Source organism: Canis lupus, chromosome X (genome assembly GCF_003254725.2).
Source record: "Canis lupus dingo isolate Sandy chromosome X, ASM325472v2, whole genome shotgun sequence".
Taxonomy (NCBI): domain Eukaryota; kingdom Metazoa; phylum Chordata; class Mammalia; order Carnivora; family Canidae; genus Canis; species Canis lupus.
Genome location: NC_064281.1, coordinates 64,978,927 through 65,004,105, shown reverse-complemented (window position 1 = coordinate 65,004,105; position 25,179 = coordinate 64,978,927). Strand labels below are relative to the sequence as shown.

General features: G+C 32.8%; 1 protein-coding gene across 5 annotated transcripts in view; it reads left to right on the top strand.

Annotated features, from left to right (window-relative positions):
* Positions 1-24,905, top strand: part of RPS6KA6 (ribosomal protein S6 kinase A6) — a 195,448-nt gene extending 170,543 nt beyond the window's left edge. For all 5 annotated transcript variants that reach the window (XM_049107593.1, XM_049107594.1, XM_025431853.3 and 2 more), the window contains 4 exons: positions 2,927-3,003; positions 5,042-5,159; positions 18,033-18,173; positions 19,421-24,905. In XM_049107593.1, the coding sequence (XP_048963550.1) occupies positions 2,927-3,003; positions 5,042-5,159; positions 18,033-18,173; positions 19,421-19,546 (462 nt within the window). In that variant the 3' untranslated portion in view covers positions 19,547-24,905. The remainder of the gene's footprint in view (positions 1-2,926; positions 3,004-5,041; positions 5,160-18,032; positions 18,174-19,420) is intronic.
* Positions 24,906-25,179: the final 274 nt, after the last annotated feature.

The window sequence follows — 25,179 nt, the reverse complement described above, 5'->3', positions numbered from 1 at the left end:
ACCCAGTGCTCATCAAAAGTACACTCCTTAGAATATAAATAATAGTGAAAGGGAATAGAAGGGAAGGGAGAAGAAATGGGTAGGAAATATCAGAGAGGGAGATAGAACATAAAGACTCCTAACTCTGGGAAACGAACTAGGGGTGGTGGAAGGGGAGGAGGGCGGGGGGTGGGGGTGAATGGGTGACAGGCACTGTGGGAGGCACTTGACGGGATGAGCACTGGGTGTTATTCTGTATGTTGGCAAATTGAACACCAATAGAAAATAAATTTATTATTAAAAAAAAGTACACTCCTTAATCCCCATCAACTATTTAACCCATTCTGCCACTCATCTCCCCTCTAGTAACCATCAGTTTATTCTCTATACTTGAGTCTGTTGCTTATTGTGCCTCTTTATCTCCTTTTTCACATTTTGCTCCTTTGTTTTGTTTCTTAAATTCCACATATGAGTGAAATCACATGTTATTCATCTTTCTCGGACTGACTTATTTTGCTTAACATAATACTCTCCAGTTCTAGCCATGTCATTGCAAATGGCAAGATTTCATTCTTTTTATAGCTGAGTAATATTCCATTGTGTCTATATACCATAACTTCTTTATCCATTCATCAGTTGATGAGAACATGGAATGTTTCCATAATTTGGCTGTTGATAATGCTACTGTAAAGATCAGGATGCATGTATTCCTTTGAATTAGTATTTTTGTATTCTTTGTGTAAATACCCAGTGCAACTACTGGATCATAGTGTAGTTCTATTTTTAACTTTCTGAGGAACTCCATACTGTTTCCAGAGTGGCTGCACTCGGTTGCATTCCCACCAACAGTGCAGTTGCACTCCCACCAACAGTGCAGGAGGACTCCCCTTTCTCCACATCTACATCAACACCTGTTATTTTCTGTGTTGTTGATTTTAGCCATTCTGACAGGTATGAGGTGATATTGCAGTTTTTATATATATTTTCTTGATGATCAGTGATGCTGAGCATCTTCTCATGCATCTGTTATCCATCTGTATGTCTTCTTTAGAAAAATATCAGGATCCCTGGGTGGCACAGCGGTTTAGCGCCTGCCTTTGGCCCAGGGCGCGATCCTGGAGACCCGGGATCGAATCCCACGTCGGGCTCCCGGTGCATGGAGCCTGCTTCTCCCTCTGCCTATGTCTCTGCCTCTCTCTCTCTCTCTCTCTCTCTCTCTCTCTCTCTGTGTGTGTGTGTGTGACTATCATAAATTAAAATTTTTTTTTAAAAAAAGAAAAATATCTATTCATGTTTTCTGCCTATTTCTTAACTGGATTTTTTGGTTTTGGGGTGTTGAGATTCTTCAGTTCTTTATATATTTTGGATGGGACCCCCTTATCTGATAGGTCATTTGTGAATATCTTCTCCCATTCCATAGGTTGCCTTTTAGTTTTGTTGATTGTTTCCTTTGCTGTGCAGAAGTTTTGGTTTTGTTTTGGTTTTTGTTTGTTTTTGGGCTTTTTAATGTAGTCCCTACAGTTTATTTTTGCTTTTGTTTCCCTTGCTTCAGGAGACATATCTAGAGAGAAGTTGTTTTGGCCAGTATCAAAGAGGTTACTGCCTCAGTTGTCTTTTAGGATTTTTATGGTTTCCTGTCTCACATTTAAATCTTTAATCCATTTTTTGGTCTTTAATCCATTTTGTGTATCATTGTGTATAGTATTAGAAAGTGATCCAGTTTCATTCTCTTGAATGTTACTGTCCTGTTATCCCAACACAATTTGTTAAAGACACTCTTTTTTCATTGAATATTCTTTCCTGCTTTGTCAGAGATTAATTGACCATATAGTTGTGGGTTCATTTCTGGGTTTTCTATTCTGTTCTATTGAACTTTGTGTCTTGTTTTTGCCAGTACCATATTCATCACTACAGCCTTGTAATATCACTTGATGTCTGGAACTATGATGCCTCCAGCTTTGCTTTTATTTTTATGATGGCTTTGGCTATTTGGGATCTTTTAGGATTCTATACAAATTTTAGGATGGTTTGTTCTAGCTTTATGAAAAATGCTGGTGGTGTTTTGCTTGATTGCATTAAGAGATTGCATTAAGTGTGTAGATTGCTTTAAGTAGTATAGACATTTATACAGTATTTGTTCTTGCAATTTATTTTTCAACAAACTCTATTAATTTCATGAGGAAACTCACATGAATATGTGATAAACATATTATTTGATATTATCATCACTAGCTCCAAGACATGAAACAGCCACATCAATTACTACATGAAAAATTAATGAAACCTTCAGAATGTATCAAATAGGTTTTTGTCATCCAGAAATATACTACTCTTTCCAAAACATATAAGGCTTGGATGTAAAATATAAGTTCATCTTGCTTTCATTAAAGTATATATTGTCTTACAATCTTTTGCATGTTAAGGAAGTAGTTATCATAGATATTAAAAGCACAAGCTCTAGAGTAAGAATACCTACTATACTACTTACTAATTTTGTGATATTGGATAACTTACATTTACCTTAGCTTCCTCATCTTCAAAATTAGAAATAATACCTACCTTATAGAGTCAGCATCAAGATGAAAAGACAGTATTCTGTGTAGTACAATATTAATCTTAAATTTTGATGTGTGTGTCTGGTTTTTCTAAGAGAAGGAGTGAAAACTCATTGGAGTCAGAGATCATATCTTCAATCTTCAAAGTTGTTTTTTTTTTTAATGACCCATCTGACTCAGTCACCCTATTAATAGCCATTTATTCAGTGCTTGCTAATTGCAAAAGACTTTGCCTTTAACATTACAGTAATCTATTATTGAAAAGAGTTAAATGATCTAAGCTTTTACATTGTTAATATTTGTGAGATTATTGGAAATACAACAACTATCTTTTGGTTGAGAAAACTGAGTTTCTACTGAATAATATCAGATAATGAATATTTCTTTCTCAGGTTCTCATGCAACAGGGCTATGATGCTGCTTGTGATATTTGGAGCCTGGGTGTCATTTTTTATACAATGCTGGCTGGGTAAGAAGCTTATATATTTAAAATAATATACATCATAATTTGAATTTCATCTATCTACTTTTATCTGGAAAGAAATGGACAGGTAAAAATAGCCTTGAGTAAAATGCTACCAACATTTTAAAATATTAGCTATTATTTATTTATAGAAAGTGAAAACAAAGTAAGGTGTTTGATGAGGCACTATTCAGATTTATAATTAAAAGAATTTTCAATTCGAAATAAAACATTTAAAAATAAAGCATATATTTTTATTTTGGTATTTTATATTCCATGCATTAAGTATTTGAATTCTGGCTCTCCTGGTGATAGAGATTAAGTAAGACTGAGCTTTACAAAAAATATAAATAGTAACAGAATACTAAACTATGGAAACATACACAGCAGCCTTCCAGAAAAAAGATAAATACTAAAAAATGTAATAATTGGATTATGTTAATGTTGGTAATTTACAAATAATATAAGTGCTGTTTTAATAATGAGTAGCACATTTATTTAGGAATAAAGATTTATGGCTCTAGAAAAAGGTTTAGCAGTCTATTATAAAGAATAGAATTTGAAGAATTATAATATACTTATATACTTAAGTCTGACTTTTTAAAGAAGGCATTTAGTGTAATTTAAATATACTTGACATAATAGGAACATTATAAATATGTTATGAATATTGTTTCTTTTTCAAAGATTTTATTTATTTATTCATGAGAGACAGAGAGAGAGAGAGAGGCAGAGATATAGGCAGAGGGAGAAGCAGGTTCCTCATAGAGAGCACAATGCAGGACTTGATCCTGAAACCCTGGGATCACACCCTGAACCAAAGAGAGACACTGAACCGTTGAACCACCCAGGCATCCCTGTTATGAATAATGTGATTCTGAATTATTTATGGACTTGGTGGTAATTACATATATCAGCATATTTTACTACTTTTAGATATATTATATACTTATGCCAAATATTTAGTTCTAGAGCACAGGAAGTACTAAAGCTAAGAGTAAAGTTTGCATATGAACTGCAGTTAGCCCTATTGTTTTCAAACCATGGGATACCCTTTCTAGATTGCTGCTTTCAAATATTTACTTTATAACTAACAAAAAAATGAACTTCTGTAGTAGATGTATTTAGATGTGTTTAGTGTTATCTCTACTTAATTGTTACATGAGAGAATTAAGGTATTAGCATATTAAGATATCTTCCTCATACTTCTTAACCATAAGTCTTTCTACTCCCAAATTTGAATACCATTTTCAGTTCCCTCTGTTAGAATGTTACAAAACTGGGGATCCCTGGGTGGCTCAGCGGTTTAGCGCCTGCCTTCGGCCCAGGGCGCGATCCTAGAGTCTCGGGATCGAGTCCCACGTCGGGCTCCCCGCTTGGAGCCTGCTTCTCCCTCTGCCTGTGTCTCTGCCTCTCTCTCTAGATCTATCATGAATAAATAAATAAATCTTTAAAAAAAAAAAAAAAAAGAATGTTACAAAACTGATAACTTGTTATTCTATAATTAATTTTAAGCAACTTTAACTATATAATCTGTTTTCAACTATAGTTATATTGATATAAATATTTAACCCATTGTTTATAGACATTAATTAAAATATTATTAACCTGTTCCCATGGATAATACTGATAAAATGCTAAGGAATACATTTTAACTAATCAATAAATACATTCTAAATATATAAACTTGACAATTTCTTCATAGGTATATTTGGTTTGCTAACTTATGCCTGGGAGAATTAAAAATTTACCTATTTTATTCTGGTCCAACTTTAAGCCTATAGCTTTACATGAAATGCCACCTTTATTTTACATCGATTAACTGATCAAAGTAAAGATTGATGTAAACAAGACTATTAAATAATTCATTAGGATTAAGTTAAATGAAATATAAAATTTGATATGAAGAGTGAAGGAAAATATTAAATGATACTCTTAATTTACTCTAGTAAATATTTGCATGTTGTCTTATACTCATCACTTTCAACTAGATTTAATTTGTATGTTAGGCTCTAATGTCTATTAAAATCTATTTTATTAATAGCTACACTCCATTTGCTAATGGCCCCAATGATACTCCTGAAGAAATACTGCTACATATAGGCAATGGCAAGTTCTCTTTGAGTGGTGGAAATTGGGACAATATTTCAGATGGAGCAAAGGTATAAATCATAAATATCTTTGGTTTTGTTGAATTCAAATTAAATTGCTAAAATCTTTAAGTTACAGCTTACTCTGTATTTACAGATTCTGATGGTGTTATATGTCAGTATTTGTTTTTAAGTCAAGTCACATTTATATGTGGATTGAACAAGGTGAAGGCTGAATTTTTTTTCTGACACACTTGAGGACCATATTTCTGTCATATCAGTTTATATGTTTTCAAGTAGTATAAACCATTTTCAGTATTAACCAAAACTAAAAATGTAAGCCTACTGGAGAAAAATATATATTTAACAACTAAAGCTGATTTATGTATTTAGTGTAATTTTACATATCATTTCTTCTTTTGCACGTTGACTAGTAATTATGCAGTTGTTTTTAAGATTTTATTTATTTATTCATTCATGAGAGACACAGAGAGAGAGAGAGAGAGAGAGGCAGAGACACAGGCAGAGGGAGAAGCAGGCTCCATGCAGGGAGCCCGACGTGGGACTTGATCCCGGGCCTCCAGCATCTGGCCCTGGCTTGAAGGCGACGCCAAACCGCTGAGCCACTGAGCCACTCGGGCTGCCCGCAGTTTTTATAATGTTAATTTATTCTTTGAAAAGATACAAACTTTTTCTCAGTAGCTCCTAGATATTTCTGATTGATAATTTAAGGCTGTCCAATAGGGATATAATGCAAGCCACATATGTAATTTAAAAATTTCTGGTAGCCACATTATAAAACAAAAAAGAAACAGGTGAAATTATTTTAATGATATGTTTTATTTAACCTGGTATATCTTTAATATATCATTTCAATATCTAACCAGTATAAAAAATTAGGAAGATATTTTAATATCCTTTTTTATACTAAATCTTCAGAATCTGGTTTACAGTTTATATTTAGAGCCAATATAAATTTGGACTACACAATTTTTTTAAACCTTTAAATTTTTTTTCATTAATTTTTATTTTGCATGTAGTTGACACACAATGTTACATTGGTTTCAGGTATACAGCATAGTGATTCAGTAAGTTTATAAATTATGCTATACTCACCACAAGTTGGACTACACACATTTTATTTATTTTTTTTAAAGATTTATTTATTTATTTATGATAGACATAGAGAGAGAGAAAGGCAGAGCCACAGGAGGAGGGAGAAGCAGGCCCCATGCCGGGAGCCCGATGTGGGACTCGATCCCGGGACTCCAGGATTGCGCCCTGGGCCAAAGGCAGGCGCTAAACTGCTGAGCCACCCAGGGATCCCCGGACTACCCACATTTTAAAAGGCTTAATAGCCACAATGGCTGGTGGCTTCCATAGTAGACAGTATAGTTTCAGTGTAACTGGCCTTATTTATTTTAGAAAAAAAAATAATATTGATAAAACCTTGACTATGAACTCTTAACATTTATAATTTAAAAATTTTGAATTTTAAAACAAAAATCCAAAGGTAGTCAATATGTGGCATATAAGGGCTCTGAAGCTTTTAAGCTGCTATTTGAAGTTAGAAAACCATTTAAGAAGAAGGAATTGCTTGTGTTTAATATCTGCTAATAATTCCATGTATGAGTAAAATAATGAAAGGGATTATAAGGGAAAGGAGGGGACGTAGTGGGAAAAATTAGACAGGGAGATGAACCATGAGAGACTCCTAGTTTTAACTAGATTTAACTAGATTTAACTCCCCTAGTTAAATCACAGAAAAAGAGACAAAGCAAATATTACAAATTTAACTCTGGGAAACAAACAAAGGGTTGTGGAAGGGGAGGTGGTTAGGTAGATGGGGTAACTGGGTGATGGGCACTAAGGAGGACATTAAATTAAATTTAAATAAAAAATAATCAATTAAAAATATGCTAATAAAACATAACTGTCAAGAATACTAGTTTATCCGTATATTATGGAGTAAATCTCATATCCTAATTATAGAGTAAATAAATCACCTGTAATTACCTTCTAATCATTAGAAAAACACAGAAGGGATTGTGTTTGGAGCTTAACCATAACACAGGTTTACTTTGTGGTATAGTAGAAAAAACACACATGATCAGAAACCAGGAGTACTGAGTACTGTAGTTTTTGATCCACTAACTAGCTGCCTCAGTTTTCTCATCTATAAAATTTGGGAACTAAATTATCCAAAATTCCTTCCAACTCCAAAATTCCATTTCTTCACAGCTTGGTTTATTTGTAATTTATCATATTTCTTTTTGTAAAGTGATTGAAACTTTATATATATGATTGAAATATATATATATATATATATATATATATATATATATATATATATATTCTTATCAGTTTGTGTGTCAGAAAATGTATTTTCCCAAAGAGTAAATCCAATGTTTAAAGCTATACATATGATCCTCTTGCATTTCTTTTAAAAAATAACTAGCAATGGTGACTGTAATGCTGAAATGGAGATTCATATGACAATTATGCTTAGATTTCAGTTTTCCCTGTTTTTTTATGTTTAAATCTGTATAGTGCTTAAGAAATAATAATACATAGTAAAGTTTAATTTTATTTTATTCTCACCTCCTCTTTTAGTGTGATATTCTGGAATAATAAATAATAAACATAGGAAAATATATTTGGAGTTATTGTTGAAATATTTCACAGTCTTTCATGTATTCCGTTTTTATGGGTCAAGAGACTTTAGTTCTATCTGAAACCTCTGCAAGTGGTGGCAAGTGCTGAGCAAAGGAACTATAGGAAACCTCTAAAAAAAACTTATCTCCTGTACATGTTAATTTTTGTTTTGTTTTAAATTAGTGATGAAGATAAACTATTTTTCAGTTTCCAATAATTCCTTAAGCTAGCACCCCTTAGTTGTGAGAATTGTGGCATTTACTATCATCTCTTTAAAAAAAATACTTATTTGAGAGACAGAGAAAGCATGAGCAATGAGGGACAAAGGGAGAGGGAAAAGCAGACTCTCTATTAAGCAGGGAGTCTGTCTCAGGCCTCAATCTCAGGAGCCAGGATCATAACCTGAGCCTAAGGCAGATGCCTAACCAACTGAGCCACCCAGGAGTCTGTACTATCATCTCTTGACAGTTGCTTTATTTAATTATAGTTCATTACAAGCTACTTTTTTTCTCTTTTAAATAATCTTTTGCTATTGGTGAATACCACCACCAGAAACATATAGATGATTCTATTTGTCTCCTATCAGTACAGAGTTCATAAACTTTGTCCATTCAGTTAAATGGTAGTGGTAGTAAGAGGTAATAGTTGTGTGTGTTTTATTGCTACAATAGTTTCAGATAACTCCTCACCTCCAAACTGCAGGCTTGGAGAACATTGGAATTTCTGCTTCCCTTTTGTAAAACAGAGAATACGAGAAGTATCTGGTAAACAAAGCAAAAGTAGAAGAGGCAAGAGTAATGAAAATCTCATGGTGTCACTCCATATAACACAATAATACTTGATTAATTAGAAAATTGTTCTATCTGAATTTTATATTTTAAGTAAACAAAGTGTTACTAATTTCAAGTACATATACCCTTGGCCAATGAAGAATTGACCAGTAGAAACTCCTATGGGATAATTATTTATGACCTCTTCCCTACCTCCTATAAAAAAAGCAACTTCTACTCTTCCTCTACTGTGTTACCATTACTATGTTGTATGTACTTTATTAGAGCGCTTACAACATTCTCCTTTGCCATGTATTTGTTTGCATTGCTATTCTTCCTACTCAGCATTTAAATGTCATACTCATTTTTACATTTACTGACATACCTAGCATAATAAATACTTAATTGAATACCTTTTCATAAACTAATCTTTTCTTCAGATATACCTTCCATTGTTAATTTACACAGTAAGCTTTTTCTGTCCATTGTATAAATATTTTCCTTTTTCATACACTAATGAATGACAGACCTGAAATTAATTTTCAGTCCAGTACTCTTTTCATTCCACTACATGTTAGGGAAGACTCTCTGGAGAAAGAAAGGCTTTATTAGCTTGGCTTATGTGAGTTGAATGAAAGAGAGAGGTCTATAAACCTTTAATAATAATAGCAAAGGTGTTCTTGTTCACCAAATTCTTTTATATAATATAAAATTAAGTATGCAAAACTTAACCTTTGCATAATCTATATTGCAGAGCAGTTTAACACTTAAAACCTTATACTGAAATCCTTCTAGAACTTCTAGTACAATAATTTTTATTTTGTTCTATTTTACTTTTTAGCCAAGCATAGCAATTTTAAGTCCAGGATAGTTAATATACATTGTTATCTGAGTTTCAGGTATACAACATAGTGCTTCAACAATTCTGTACATCATTACTCAACACTCATCATGATAAGTGTACTTTTAATCCCCTTCACCTATTTCACTCACCCTCAACCCATTTCCATTCTGATATACTTTGTTTTTTAAACAAGTACTCTAAGTTGAAGTTTTTTTCTCAACAAGAACATTTTTTAAGATTTTATTTATTTATTTGACAGAGAGAGAGGAGCACAAGCAGCGGGAGCAGCAGGCAGAGAAAGAAGGAGTAGTGGGCACCACAAGGAGCCTGATGCAGGCTCAGTCCTAGGACCCTGGGATCATGACCTGAGTTGAAGGCAGATGCTTAACTGACTGAACCACCTAGACACTCCTCAATAAGAACATATTTTACTTGACACATACTTTACAATAGATGGTTCTTTTTAAAAATAATAATTATTGGGATCCCTGGGTGGCGCAGCGGTTTGGCGCCTGCCTTTGGCCCAGGGCGCGATCCTGGAGACCCGGGATGGAGTCCCACGTCGGGCTCCTGGTGCATGGAGCCTGCTTCTCCCTCTGCCTGTGTCTCTGCCTCTCTCTCTCTCTCTCTCTCTCTCTCTCTCACTCTCTGTGACTATCATAAATAAATAAATAATAATAATAATTATTATTATTCATGAGATACACAGAAAGAGAGGCAGAGACACAGGCAGAGAGAGAAGCAGGCTCCCTGTGAGGAGCCTGATGCAGGACTCGATCCCAGGACCCCAGGATCATGCCCTGAGCCAAAGGCAGACGCTCAACCACTGAGCCACCCAGGTGTCCCACAATAGATAGTTCTAAAAGATATATATAAAACATTCCATTTAAGAAAAGTAGGATATACATTTTCTTCAAATATAGAAGAATCCCCTAGTTAAATCACAGAAAAAGAGACAAAGCAAATATTACAAATTTAAGAAGGCTGAAATTATACCAAGTCTATTCCAACCACAGGGCACAGAACTAATGATCAAAAATAAAACCAAGCTGGAAAATCTATAATGTAATTATTAAATATTTATTATGTAAATATTAACACACTAATGCACAAGTAATGAATCAATTAAGAAATAAAACAGCAAATCAAAATATGTCTCCAAACCAAAGAAAAAGAAAACATAATATTCCAAACCTGTGAGATGCAGCAAAAGAAGATATTAGACTAAAATTTCTTCTATAAATGCTTGTATTAAGGAAAGTTCAGCTCTGCCCAAGTACCAAACACTGCCCCTGCAGGCAAGGAAAGACTCTGCAGCTGACTGGCCCAGAGGATAAAGCAGCCAAAACAGCAGCAGAGTGTATGTAGCACACACCAGCGACACTCCCTGAAGCACCAGACCCTGGAGACTATATGATTTTTTCTGTATAAAGCCATTACTCTCAAAAGCAGGACATATAACCGGCTCTTCTAACACAGAGAAGACAGATTTAGACAAAATGCCAAGACAGAGTAATTCTTTTCAAATGAAACAACAAAATAAGATCACAGCCAGATATTTAAGCAAAACAGGTATAAGTATTATGCCTGATATAGAATTTAAAGCAACAATCATAGGGCTGCTTGCTGGGTTTGAGAAAAGAATGTAAGACTTCAGGGAGACCCTTACCACAGAGATAAAAGAAATTTAAAAAATCAGAAATGAAAAATACAATAAATGATATTTGAAACAGACTGAATGCAATGAACACAAGGAAGGAAGAGGCATAGGAACAAAAAGTGATAGGATAAAATAAGGGAACATAATGAAGCTGAACAAAAGAACAAAGAATTATGGAGCTCAAAAATGGACTTAGGGAACTCAGTGACTCCATCAAACATAGTAACACTGGTATTTATAGGAGTCTTAAAAGAAGAAGAGAGAGAAATAGGGACAGAAATTTTATTTATTTAATAATAGCTGAAAACTTCCCGAATATGGGGATGGAAATAATCATCCAAATCCAGGAGGCATGAAGAAATCTCATCAACAAATCAACAAAAGTAGGCCATCACCAAGACATATCATAGTTAAATTTGCAAAATTTGCAACAAAGAATAAAATCCTACAAGCAAAAGACAGAAGTCCCTAATTTACAAAGGAAGACACATAAGGTTAGCTGTAGATCTCTCAACAGAAAGTTGGCAAGCAAGAATACAGTGGCATGATGTATTCAGTGTGCTGATTTGGAGAAATCTGCAGGCAAGAATAGTCAGAATAGAAGGATAGAGAAAGTTTTTCAGACAAACAAAAATGAAAGGAGTTTATGACCACTAAACCAGCCCTGCAAGAAATATTAAAGGGGACTCTGAGTGGAAAGAAAAGACCAAAAGTGAAAAGACTAGACAGGAACAGAGAAAATATCCAGAAATAATGACAAAAAAGTAACAAAAATGGCACTAAATACATATCAATAATTACTCTGAATGTAAATAGATTAAATACTCCAACTAAAGGCATAGGGTATCAGAATGGGGGAAAAACCCACAATAAGACCCATCAGCATGCTGCCCACAAGAGACTCATTTTAGACTGAAAGACAAGTGGAGATTGAAAATGTGGAGATAAACAGTTATCTTTGCAAATGGACATCAAAATAAAGCTAGACTAACAATACTTATATCAGACAAACTAGAATGTAAACCGAAGAGAATAACAAGAAATAAAGAAGGGTACTCTCTATATAAATATAAAAGAGACTATCCAACACTTGTAAATATTTATGTCCATAACTTGGGAACATTTAAATATATAAAACAATTGATAACAAAGTAAAAGGAACTCATTTACAATAACATAACAATAGTAGGAGACTTTAACACTCCACTTAGAGTAAAGGACAGATCATCTAATGGACAGAAACAGTGGCTTTGAATGACACACTGGACCTGGTGGACTTAACAGATACATTGAGAACATTTCATCCTAAAGCAGCAGAGTACACATTCCCTTCAAGTGTACATGGGACATTTTCCAGAATATATTGCATCCAAATCAGGCCTTGAAGAATACAAAAAGATTTGGATCATACAATGCATATCTTCAGACCACAACATTATGAAACTTGACGTCAACCACAAGAAACAAAATTGGAAAGATCACAAACACATGGAAGTTAAACAACATGCTACTAAACAATGAGTGGGTCAACCTGGAAATCAAAGAGGAAATAAAATAAATAAACAGAAACAAATGAAAATGAAACATAACAGTTGAAAACATGTGGGATGCAGCAAAAGTGGTTATAAGCAGGAAGTATAGAACAATACAGGCCTATATCAAAAAGAAAAAAAAATCCAAAATAAGCATCCTAACAATACACCTAAAGGAGCTAGAAAAAAGAAATATCTAAAAAAAAAGAAGAAGAAGAAGAAGAAGCCTAAGCCAGAAGAAGCTAGGAAATAGTATAGAGCCAAAGTAAATGATACAGAAACAAACAAACAAAAAAAGCCTAAACCCGAAGAAGCTAGGAAATAATATAGAGCTGAAATAAATGATACAGAAACAAACAAACAAACAAAAAAACAAAACGAAACAAAAAAACCCCACAACAGAATAGATTAATGAAACCAGGAGCTGGTTGTTTGAAAAAATTAATGGAAAAAAAAAACTAACCAGACTTACCAAAGAAGAAAAGAGAAAGGGCAAAAATGAATAAAATCACAAAAGAGTGAGGAGTAATAACAACCAACACCACAGAAATACAATTATATGAGAATATTATGAAAAATTTATGCCAAAAAATTGGACAACCTGGAAGAAATGGATAAATTCCTGGAAACACATAAACTACCAAAACAAACAGGAAGAAAAAAAAAACATGAAGAGACTAATAACCAGCAAAGAAATTCAGTCAGTAATCAAAAATCACCCAACAAATGTCTAGGACAAGAGGACGCCACAGATGAATTCTACCAAACCTTTAAAGAAAAGGAAATACCTTTTCTTCTCAACTATTCCAAAAAATAGGAATGGAACCGAAACTTCCACATTCATTCTATGAGGCCAGCATTACCCTGATACCAACACCAGATAAACACTCCACTAAAAAAGAGAACTATAAGTCAATATTCCAGATGAAAATGGATGCAAAAACTCTAAACAAACTACCAACAAATCAAATTCAATAGTACATTAAAAGAGTCATTCCAGGGCACCTGCTCGGAAGTGGGTTAAGCATGAGCCTTTGGCTCAGTTCATGATCCTAGGGTCCTGGGATTGAGCCCCTCATCAGGTTCTCTGCTTGGTGGGGAGCCTGCTTCTCCCTCTCCTCGTGACCAAATGGGATTTTTTTCCTGGGTTGCATGAATGGTTCAATATTCACTGTACTCTGAAAACTATGACACACTGATGAAAGAAATTAAAGATGACACAAAGAAATGGAAAACATTCCTGCCCATGGATTGGAAGAATACATATTATTAAAATGTCCATACTACCCAAAGCAATCTACATTCAATATAATCCCTATTAAATACCACCAACAATTTTCATAGAGCTAGAACAAACAATCCTAAAATTTGTATGGAATCACAAAAGACCCTGAATAGCCAAAGAAACCCTGAGAAAGAAAAAAAAAGCAAAACTTTAGGGGTTACAAATCCAGACTTAATGTTATATTACATACTCAATAGTGTAAGAGAGTTCCCCTTTCTCCACATCCTCACTAATACCTGTTTCTCATGTTGTGATTTTAGCCATTCTGAGTGATGTGAGGTGATATCTCATTGTAGTTTGATTTGTATTTCTCTGATGATCAGTGATGTTGAGCATTTTTTCATGTATCTTGGCCATCTAAATGTCTTCTTTGGAAACATTTCTAGTCATGCCTTCTGCCTATTTTTAATTGGATTGTTTGCTTTTAGGGTATTGAGTTTTATAAGTGTTTTACATATTTTGTATATGAATCGTTTCTTAGATCATTTGCAAATATCTTCTCCTACCCCATGGGATGCCTTTTAGTTTTGTTGATCATTTACTTCACTGTGCATAAGCTTTTTATTTTGATAAAGTCCCAATAATTTATTTTTGCTTTTGTTTCCCTTGCCCCAGGAGACATATCTAGTAAGAAGTTTCAATGGCTGATGTCAAAGAGGTTTCTGCCTGTGCTCTCCTCTAGGATTTTGATGGTTTCCTGCCTCACATTTAGGTCTTTCTTTCATTTTGAATTTGTTTTTGTGTATGGTAGAAGAAAGTACTCCGGTTTCCCTCTTCTCATTGTCACTGTCCAGTTTTCCCAACACCATTTGTTGAAGAAATTGTCCTTTTCTCCGTATAGCTATGGGTTCATTTCTGGGTTTTCTATTCTGTTCCATTAATCTATGTGTCTGGATTGTTTTGTTTTGTTTTGTTTTGTTTTGCCAGTACCATACTGTCTTGCTCACTGTAGCAGTATAATATATTGAAGTCCACAACTGTGATGCCTTCAGCTTTGCTTCACTTTTTCAAGGTTGCTTTGGCTATTCAGGATTTTTTTTTTTTTTGTTCCATACAAATTTTAGGATGGTTTGTTCTAGCTCAGTGAAAATTGCTGATGGTATTTTGATAGGGATTGTAGTGAATATGTAGATTTCTTTGGGTAGTATGAACATTTTAAAAAATATTTATTCTTTCAATCCACTAGCAAGGAATGTTTTTCCATCTCTTAGTGTCATCTTCAATTTTTTTCATCAGTGTTTCATAGTTTTCAGAGTTGTTGAGTACAGATCTTTCACTTCTTTGGTTAGGTTTATTCCTAGGTATCTTAATGGCTTTGGTGCAATTGTAAATAAAATTGATTCCTTGATTTCTACCTCTATTTTTTCATTATTGGTGTACAGAAAAGGAACAGATTTATTTGTATTAAATTTGTATCCTGTGATTTACTAAATTCATATATCAGTTCTGGCAATTTTTAAATTTTAGATTTTCCATATAGAGTATCATGTCATCAGCAAATAGTGGAAGTCTGACTTCTTCCTTGCAGATTTAGATGCTTTGTATTTCATTTTGTTTTCTGATTCCCATGGCCAGGACTTCAGTAACATGCTAAATATAACATAGAGAGAGTAGACACCCCTATCTTGTTCCTGACTATAAAGTAATGATTTTCAGTTTTTCCCCGTTGAAAATGATATTAGCTGTGCATTTTTCATATATTATCTCTATCAGGTTTGGTATGTTCTGTCTAACCCTATTTTGTTGAGGACTTTTATCATGAATGGATGTTCTACTTTGTCAAATTTTTTTTACGCATCTATTGAAAGATTATGTGGTTCTTATCATTTTTTATTAAAGTGGTATATCATGTTGATTGATTTGCAAATATTGAACCACCCTTACAATCCAGGGATAAATCTAAATTTTTCTCTGCCTTGGATTTTAAGAAATTTGGTTTGTTATCTTTAATATATTGTTTTTCTTGTATTTGGATTTCATTGAACTTTTTGGATCTGTGAGTTTATGGTTTCTGTAAAATTTGGAAATTTTGGTAACATTATTCCCTCACATATTTTTTCTTCCTTTCTTTCCTTTTGGGACACCAATTGCATTTGTGTATTATGGTGCTTGATGTCTCACAGCTCACTGATGCTCTGTTCTTTTGTTTGATTTATACTATGTTCCTTTTTGATAGTATCTATTGCTGTGTCTTTACCAATTTTTTTCTGTCATATCAAATTTTCATTCATTTTATTTTTTGTCTCAGATTTTTGTTTTTATCTCTAGAAATGTGACTTGTGACTTTTTATATCTTCTATGTCTCTACTTTTTAACATATGGAATGGAGTTATAATGACTCTTTTAATGTCCTTATCTGCTAATTCTAACATATGTATCAATTATAGGCCAATTTTGATTGATTGATTGATTGGTTTCTTCTCATATGTTATTTTTCCTCTCTTCTGTATCTCTGGCAATTTTTTATAAGAAGCCAGATATAGTGAATTTTACCTTACTTTACGCTGGACACCCTTGTATTCTTATACATATTCTTGAGCTTTATACTGGGGCACAATTAAATTAGGTGAAACAATTTGATAATTTGGGTTTTTTTTAATATTTCTTAGGCAGGACCAGAGCAGTGTTTAGGGCTGCACACTACTTAGGCAGGTTGCATCCAAATACTCTACCAAATACTCCATTGAATTTTGAGATTTTCCTGTCTGGCTTGTGAGAACAGGCAATATTATCTATCCTCATGAGTTCTGATATCTCTCTAACACTTTCAAATAGTTCTTCCCACAGATATGAGTTTATCAGTAATCTTCTGAATATTTGAGGAAGACCCTCTATAGGTCTGTAGTCTTTTTTTCTGCTCCTCTCACCACTCTAGGAGTCACTCTTGTAACTCTGTCTGGTTGGTCTTTCCTGACTCTCCATTCTGTCTCATCCACTCAAGGAAACTGCCAGGCTCTTCCTGGGTTTCCTTACCTACACAACAGCCTGAAAACTCTCAAGGTGGTAAGTTTGGGCAATTATAAGGCTTACTTTATTTGTTTCTCATCTCTTAGGAATCACTTGCATTGCCTAATATCTGATCTCTGGAAATCTATTGTTTCCTCTATTTTATGGTTGTGTTTGTGGGGGGTGGGGGGGTTTGTTTCAAACAGGTGGAAGAATCCAGTCTCTGGTATTCTATGTTGGCTAAAGGCAGAATTCCTTTGACTATTGAATTTTTATTATTTTTATGACTATCAATTAGGTCTGTTTTATTGAAGTAATTTAATGTTATTTTCTAAATTATTTCCCCATCATTTTTGCATATCTGTCCTTTTTCCAATAGATTTTTTTATTGGTTGTTTTATTCTTCCACATACTTCCATTATTCTTCAAATTCTGATATTTAGATTCTACTTAGAGGTTTTAGTTTCACTACTTATGCTATTGATGAAACATTCACAAATGATGACTATTTTTTGAGATGATGCTTGTTAAAGAGATTTTACTTTTCCTTTTTCTAAAAGATGCTTGATAGAGGTAGTCTATATTTAAAATTGTATTTTATTATCAGGTTATATTTATGACTTGTTATTGCAATAGAGATAAAGTAAGCATATCCATAGTCTATGAGAGACATATGATACTCTGACCACTAGAATGCCAGCAGTCATCTGCCAACCATGAATCTATGTTTTCCTCTCTTTAGTATCTTATATTTAAACCCTTAGCTATTGAGTGTATTAACAACATGGGACCTTCCCTTTATGTTGTTTGATTCTACACATACCCTTATACTTTAGGACCCAGCTTATTAGCACAAATCTATACCTCTTTTCTCCTCTTGACTATTTAGCACATTCCAGGATAACCCCTGCTACTTTACATTTTCTTCCTCTCTTATTAACCACATTCCAGTTGCACAGATTTGGTATCCTCTGATTTAGAAATTATAAATATGGGTTTACCATATGTCAAAAAATCTATTTGGAGATTCTGATAGTTAACTGTGCAGAGTATATAGGTTTGGTTTTTCCTACATATAGGTCAAACAAAATAGATCACAAAGCTACCGATGCTTTTATATTTTGAGAAAATGTGAAATAATGTATTTTACTAAAACCTTTATTGCTATATATTTCATATGTGTGTATATACATATATATATTGACATATATATATATATATATATATATATATATATTGTCATTTTCATTTAGGATTTGCTGTCCCATATGCTACATATGGACCCACATCAGCGTTACACTACAGAACAAGTATTAAAACACTCATGGATAACCCACAGAGACCAGTTGCTGAATGATCAGCCAAATAGAAATGATATGTCACATGTCATTAAGGTAAAACAAACATATCTTTTATGCACCCCCTGAATTCCTGATAAAGCCTGTATACTATTCACTGACAACACATATGATGTTCTTAAATACCTTTATTTTTTACAGGTGTATTTATAGATTGTTTTTGGTTTTATTATTGCTTCTTTTAAATAAAAAAACATGGATTCTTATTAATCTTCTCTACCTATTACCTTTCTGATGATTAATAAAAATTATTTGTATTTGACTTACTTTTGAGATACTGGGGCTAGAAGTGTATTAAATGCAAGTTTCATATGGAAAGAAAATGTTGCTATTGGTTCCTAAATTAATAACCATGGTGCAAATTCCCATATTTACAGACAGTGAACCTAGATTTAAGATTTTAGTTTTTTATGTATTCATCTGTTGATGGATACTTAGGTTATTTCCATGTCTTGGCTATTGTGAATAATGCTGCACTGAATATGGGAGCATGGAGATTCTTTGAGGATAAATGAATAGTGATGTACATATATACAATGGGATATTTTGCAGCTTTAAAAAAGGAGATCCTACCATTTTCAACATGGATAAACCTTGAAGACATTATGCTAAGTGAAATAAGCCAGACACAGAAAGAAAAAGAATACACAAGCTCTCTAATATGTGGAATTTTTTAAAAGTCAAATATATAAAAGCAGAGAGTAGAAAGGTTGCTACCAGGGGCAGGGAAGAGTGGAAATTGGGGATATATTGGTCAAAGTACAAAGGTGTAATTATATAGAATGAATAAATCTAGATATCTAATATGCATTATTATCAACTACTGTTTTAATATTGGAAATTTGCTAAGAGTAGATTTCACATGCTTTCATCACAAAAAAATGATAACTATGTAAGGAGAAGATATGTTAGTTTGACTATAGTAATCACTGTACTATGTATATGTACATCAAGATATGTTCTATGTCTTAAATATATACAACTTATATTAAAAATTAAATTATTAAAATATTTAAAACAAATATTTCAGTGATGAAAGACTGATAAAAAGAATTCATTTTAATATTTTAAAAATTTGGAGTAGACATAGTCATTGAAATGAAAAAATATACAAGTAAACAGGTATTAATGCATGAAGGGAATGTCAATGCATAGATCAAGTATACGCAATTATTTTCCTCAGAAATAAGGTTGTAGTCTACTGAAATCTCTAATGATATAAGGTGGAATTTTTTTACCTCCAGAGATTGTTACTCAATTTCTCTTATTTCTCCTTATTTTAGGGAGCAGTAGTCACCGCATATTCTGCCCTGACTCACAAGACCTTTCAACCAGTCCTTGAGCCTGTTGCTGCTTCAAATTTAGCTCAGCGACGGAGCATGAAAAAACGTACATCAACTGGCCTGTAAGATTTCTAGTGTTTCTCAGCCATACTGGATGAAGAAAAATTAAATGTGTGGCTTTTTGCCTAATCTTAAATCAAAGGCATCATATTCTGCTGTATCACTTGAATATTCTGTTTAAACCTCCCTTTTTTTAGGGAGATGAGATTAAAAAAAAAAAAACACAGGCCAACAGTATTCAAACAATGTTGTTTTGCAGTGGTGACTAAGTGTTTAAGTATATAATTGGTGTCTACAAGGTCCTAACAATTTCTCTGCACACTAACTTGTAAAGTTCCTTTCATAAAAAATTCTTAATAGTTTTTCTGGTCTCATAAAATAATGATTTAGGGAATCATTATCAATTATCAGGATGCAAATATAATAGTGTAATGCCAACCAATGCCAATATTTTTGAACATCAGATCCTGAAGAACAGACTTTTTAAAAAGGAAAAAGGAACAAAAAATGTATTGTAGAAGCTTGTTATCACATACAACCAAGAGGCTACATTCATTTGTGCTAATATGTAACTCCTCATATGGTTGGTGCCAAAGTTTTTACAGAAGATTTAAATCACAAATTATGTGTGCACACAGACATATGTATTATCCATACATGTCCTCATCTAGAAATAAAGGTTTCCACAAGTCCTCTGTAAATTTTACATCTAATTGAATTGCAGTACAAGTGAGGAATTTTTTAGCCAAAGGCTTTATATTGGTCTTGTAATCTACTAAATAGGTAATAGTTAAGCCTTTGAAAATAAAGTACATGTGTTGCCACTACGTTCATGATACGAATAAGCTGAATAAGCTGAATTTCAAGTTAATCAATTGGATTTAACCATTACCTGTCCCTTTTATAATGAACTACACTGGTTTTTTTTTTTTTTTTTTTGGACTTACAAAATTGAATTACAGTATAGCATATTAGTTTACCTGGAATCCTATGGTAATATAGTTTAAATTTTATTGTAATGGACTTGTGGGCTTAGCATACATGATACAGTATAATGCATTTCAGTTAACTTTAGACAATGCTACAAAGAGATAAAATTTGAAAAGGAAGTAATATTAATGATTTACACAAAATATGAACACATTTTTAATCATATTTATAAAAAAGGTCTGACAAAATTGGTCTTATTAAACTTACTCAGAACCACTAGATAACATATATCGTTTTCTCTAAATGGTGGAATTTTAAAAAATCTTTTCATGTTGTTGAAGAAAATACCGTTACTACTAGTACTAGTACTTCTACTACTACTACTAACAGAAAGAACTCATGAATGTAAACTGGAGGATGTTATAGTTTTGTTTAGTGAATATAAGTGAACTACTTGTTACGTGCTAAGTGTACTGTTTACTGTGTATTTTATTTTGCTTAATTCAGAGAGAAAGTTGATTACTGAGCACTGAAGTATACCATTTAGGCTAGAAGACTTGTAACTTTGGTATTCAATAAAGGAAAACTACATGTATTCTCTTTATAATGTAAGTGATATATATTCTACATACAAAGTCTGTCTATTGGATGTAATGTATAAAAGTATATACCATTAATTTGAGATGTCTTTTTGCAATAATTGAAAGACATTAAAAAATCTAATGCCACATGGAAAACATTACTTAGAAATAGACCAGTATCATATCTTGTGGATTTTTATTTCCCAATTTGGCCTTTTCCTTCCTCATTTTGCTTTATTACTAGAAGTACTTGCATGTAACAATCTGTGTCCATATATTCTGACTTACTTTCCTCTTGTCATCTTGTTTGTGCTGTTATGACTTCTTATCACAATTAATATGACAAAGCAAGGTATGATTTTGGTATGAACTTTTCAGAACAGAGACACTATTTCCATGTATGCTTTTCTATTAATACCATTAGGAAAAGTAGAATTGGAAAGTGTAAAATATCACAAAATAACTTGCAATCTTTCCATAATCAATATATTTTTAAGTGGCTGATCTTTATTAATTTTTCAGTGAGGTTGCTCAGAAGGGTAATAGCATACAGTCCTTTAATGAAGGGAGCACAATTAGAATTAAACAATGAATAGCATGATTTTTCATTGCTCAGTGAGGACTGACAAATGATAAAAAATACAGATAAGCTAGTGGATTTTCCCAATAATTGTGTAAACCATTTCTGCCGGAAAGTTCATATAAAGTAGGTTAAAAACATTAGTAAGGACAACTTTATTATAAGGGAAATCTTCAAACTACATATTCTTATTTTATAGAAGGAAACCAGGTAGGGATGCCTAATCATGTCCATTTATTTTGTCTAGAGAAAAAATGTAGATGTGAAGAGGAGCTTTTTTGGAGGGGCTTCTATAAATGCTTAACTAGTAAAAACAAATCCTTTCTATAAAATTTTAGAATATTGTGGTTTCTAATGGATTCATGAACAATTAATTTACATTGCTTTTCTTTTCTTTCTAGTTGATGGTTCTTGCTAGTATTTAATGATAGCACAATTTGGAGTTTTTATCGTTCTGGAAGGGAGAGGATATTGTATTTTTTTCCTCAGAGGGAAAACACCAGGTTTGCCCAAGTAGACTAATAATTTATTATCCTAAAGCACATATTATCATGAATAAACTCAGGAAACCTTTAGTAAGATAATTTAAATGCAGTGGTGATAATTTTCTGGGGAATAATGGTTTCAGTTATTTCATGAAAATCAAACTTGAGCCTATTTTGTTAGACCTAGAAATGCCTAAACTTTAGTTTTTGTAATTTATTGCCATTGGTAATTACACATACACATTTGATAGAACCTCTGGCTAACTCAAAGGGATTTCTCATGTATAGGCAACCCACAAACTTAAGAACAGATGCTTGGTATTTACAGTGTCTCCTTATTGAAACATTATGTTAAGATAGTACTGCTCACAGAAAGCTACTCATACTGATTGAATAGTATTTTCCTGACAGTATGAGACCCTTCGTTTATGAAAAGGAAAAGAACTGCCTAACTTGGCCTTAAGATCAACCAGAAAGCTTGGGTTTTAAATTAGGCAAAGAATGTCTGTGGCATTCTATGTATTCTCTTTCTCCTGGCTTTCTAGTCCCATGTGCTATCCTACTTGAGCACCTCATAGAGGACTCCATAATTAAAGCTTCCTCCAGAAGGATTCTGTGCCCCAAAAGCACCTCATACCCTTCGCCTTCCCCAAATCAGAACTTTCATTCTCACAAAGCAGCTATATTCAGCTAAAAGGGTGAGAGTGATCTCATTTAAATTAATTCTTTTTTTTTTCTGTTAGTGGCTAATAAATAATTGGCATTTTTCAAGGAAAATTCCCATTAATCAATTTCTAATTGCTGGACTTTTAGGCCATCTAACCAGATAAGAATAATTGTTTATTATTATTATAAGGGAAGCTATTTCTAGGCAAGGAATTTACACAGTATGCCCAGGATCAGATTATCCCACAAACTGTTTCTTTTCTATTTCACCCTTTCTACTTCTCAATATACTTTTTCCCCTCCAAGAAACTTTTAAGCTTTTTAATTACAATGAACTTATATGACAGAATGGTGTGGAGGGAGACAGTTGTTAAGTGCATATTTATTTGTACTCTTATTTCACATATTACATAGCCTATAACATAAGGAATCTCCAGCTACCCTAGCCTCTACTCCTATTGTATCGATAAACAAGAGTACAGAAAAGTTGAATGGAAACTATCAGTGGAGTTTAAGTGTGCAGATCCTTTGTCTGCATTTCAGGACACAGAGATCCTCAACATTACTTCTCAACAAGAATGTAAGCCATATATAGTCAACTGCAATTAAACTCCTTTAGGAAAATTTCTTATATGTTGAAGCTTATTTAGGTATTTTTGGTGTATATCTCAGTATAAATAATTGCTGAAATTAACAGAAGAATTCAGTAGTCTGCTATCTGCCTTCCTATGCAAGAGTGCAGTGGAATTGATAGTGGTTATTCACAAAGACATTATACTCCTGAATGCACTGTTCCTGGTTTTATTCTTACAATATAGTGAAGTCCATCATATCATTTGAATAAACTGATAATGCTTGATCATCTAAAATTCAGTTTGGTTGCTAATACTTGAAGGTATGAAAGAAAAATACAAAGGGAAAGTATTTTTAGGATATAGAAATTCAAATTTGTTTATATATATATTCTACAAATTATGTACCTTTTTATTGACCAGCAAGAAATCTTAGGTAAATGCTCAGAAATAAATATATATGTGATTGGCAAGTTAAGATTTGTTCTATATTCATATTTCTGAACCTTGGACAATAGAGCCTTTTTTGGATGGCCATTTAACTTTCATACTATTTATCTAATTATGTGAACTAATTTACTCTTCAAAAGGTATTTATTAAACATCTAATTTTATGTAGAACAGTTTTAGAGAATGTACTAAGTGCATTAGTTTATTAATAAATTTCCATAATGTGACTAATTAGATTTATTTGCTTTTTTTCTTTCCTATCAAACTAATATTACTCAGGTCATATTTGAGTCCTCTTTTTATATCCACTCTCTCTGAAATTGATGCCACTAAAAGCAAAAAACTGTAAGTTTGTATTTTAGTACAATATTTTTTTTAACTTCACAAAATCATTCTAGCAAAAACAACCACCCATCCATTTTAAAAGTTATACAAGAAAACTTGCCAGCATGGTTTGGAAATGAGAATTTATTTTGTATTAAATTCCATAGTACAAAAAAAGAATATGGTTTTTCTGTATTTGTTTTTTTAATAAAAAAAATAAGTATTATTGGTAGTTGTGAGTTATGTAGGGTTTATGCAGAGAGAACAAAGTTTGAGATTATAGTTACTATAAAAAAATGTCTTCCCTACACTTTCCATATACTTCGGGATTCCTAAACTTATTTTCTGGTATAGAAAATATGTTTATTGGCATTTTATTGCACTTCTCAAGGCAGAAATTGAATTGTGTGTGTTAAACTGAAATTGTGTGTACTTAAAAACATGTACTTTAAAAGTTGCAAGTTTTAGAACAAAGGGGTTCCCGTTGTTCAGATAACTGTATTTTCTTTTTCTGACTACATTATGGAGTTTATACTATCATTTCTTTTATAAACGTTTTCTTTAAAGCACTATTTCTTTTCACATTACAGTTTTCAATGTACTTTTTTTCGTGTAAAATCAAATGCAGTAGTGCATTTTACAGTGTTTCTTTCCCTCACAGTGCTGCTAAAGAAATGGCTAACATTTTGAATTTAAAACATGCCAAAGATGACATAGAAATTATGTTTATTTTTGTTCTTGTTAAAACTCTGTGAGCAACATTTATCACAATATAATGTTAAATTACTGACATTCTCTGGGTACTAAATAAAAAGGCTGCAACTTTCTAACATTTTACAGTTGACCTTGCTTGATTACTTATACATGTAAAACTGTGTCTGCTTTTATAGACACATGCAGCTATTTGCAGATTTTATTCAAATTATTAAATATTGCCTAGGATCCAATTGTTTAAAAAATTGTTTCAAGATATTTGATTATACATATGCCTTGATATTTCCTGAGCTATAATATATCCCACTTTAGAATTACTCTTCTCATGTTCCATAAGGAAGGTAATTTAAGAAAATGAAAATGAAACTTACGATATTTTAGGACTTATCAGGAGAAT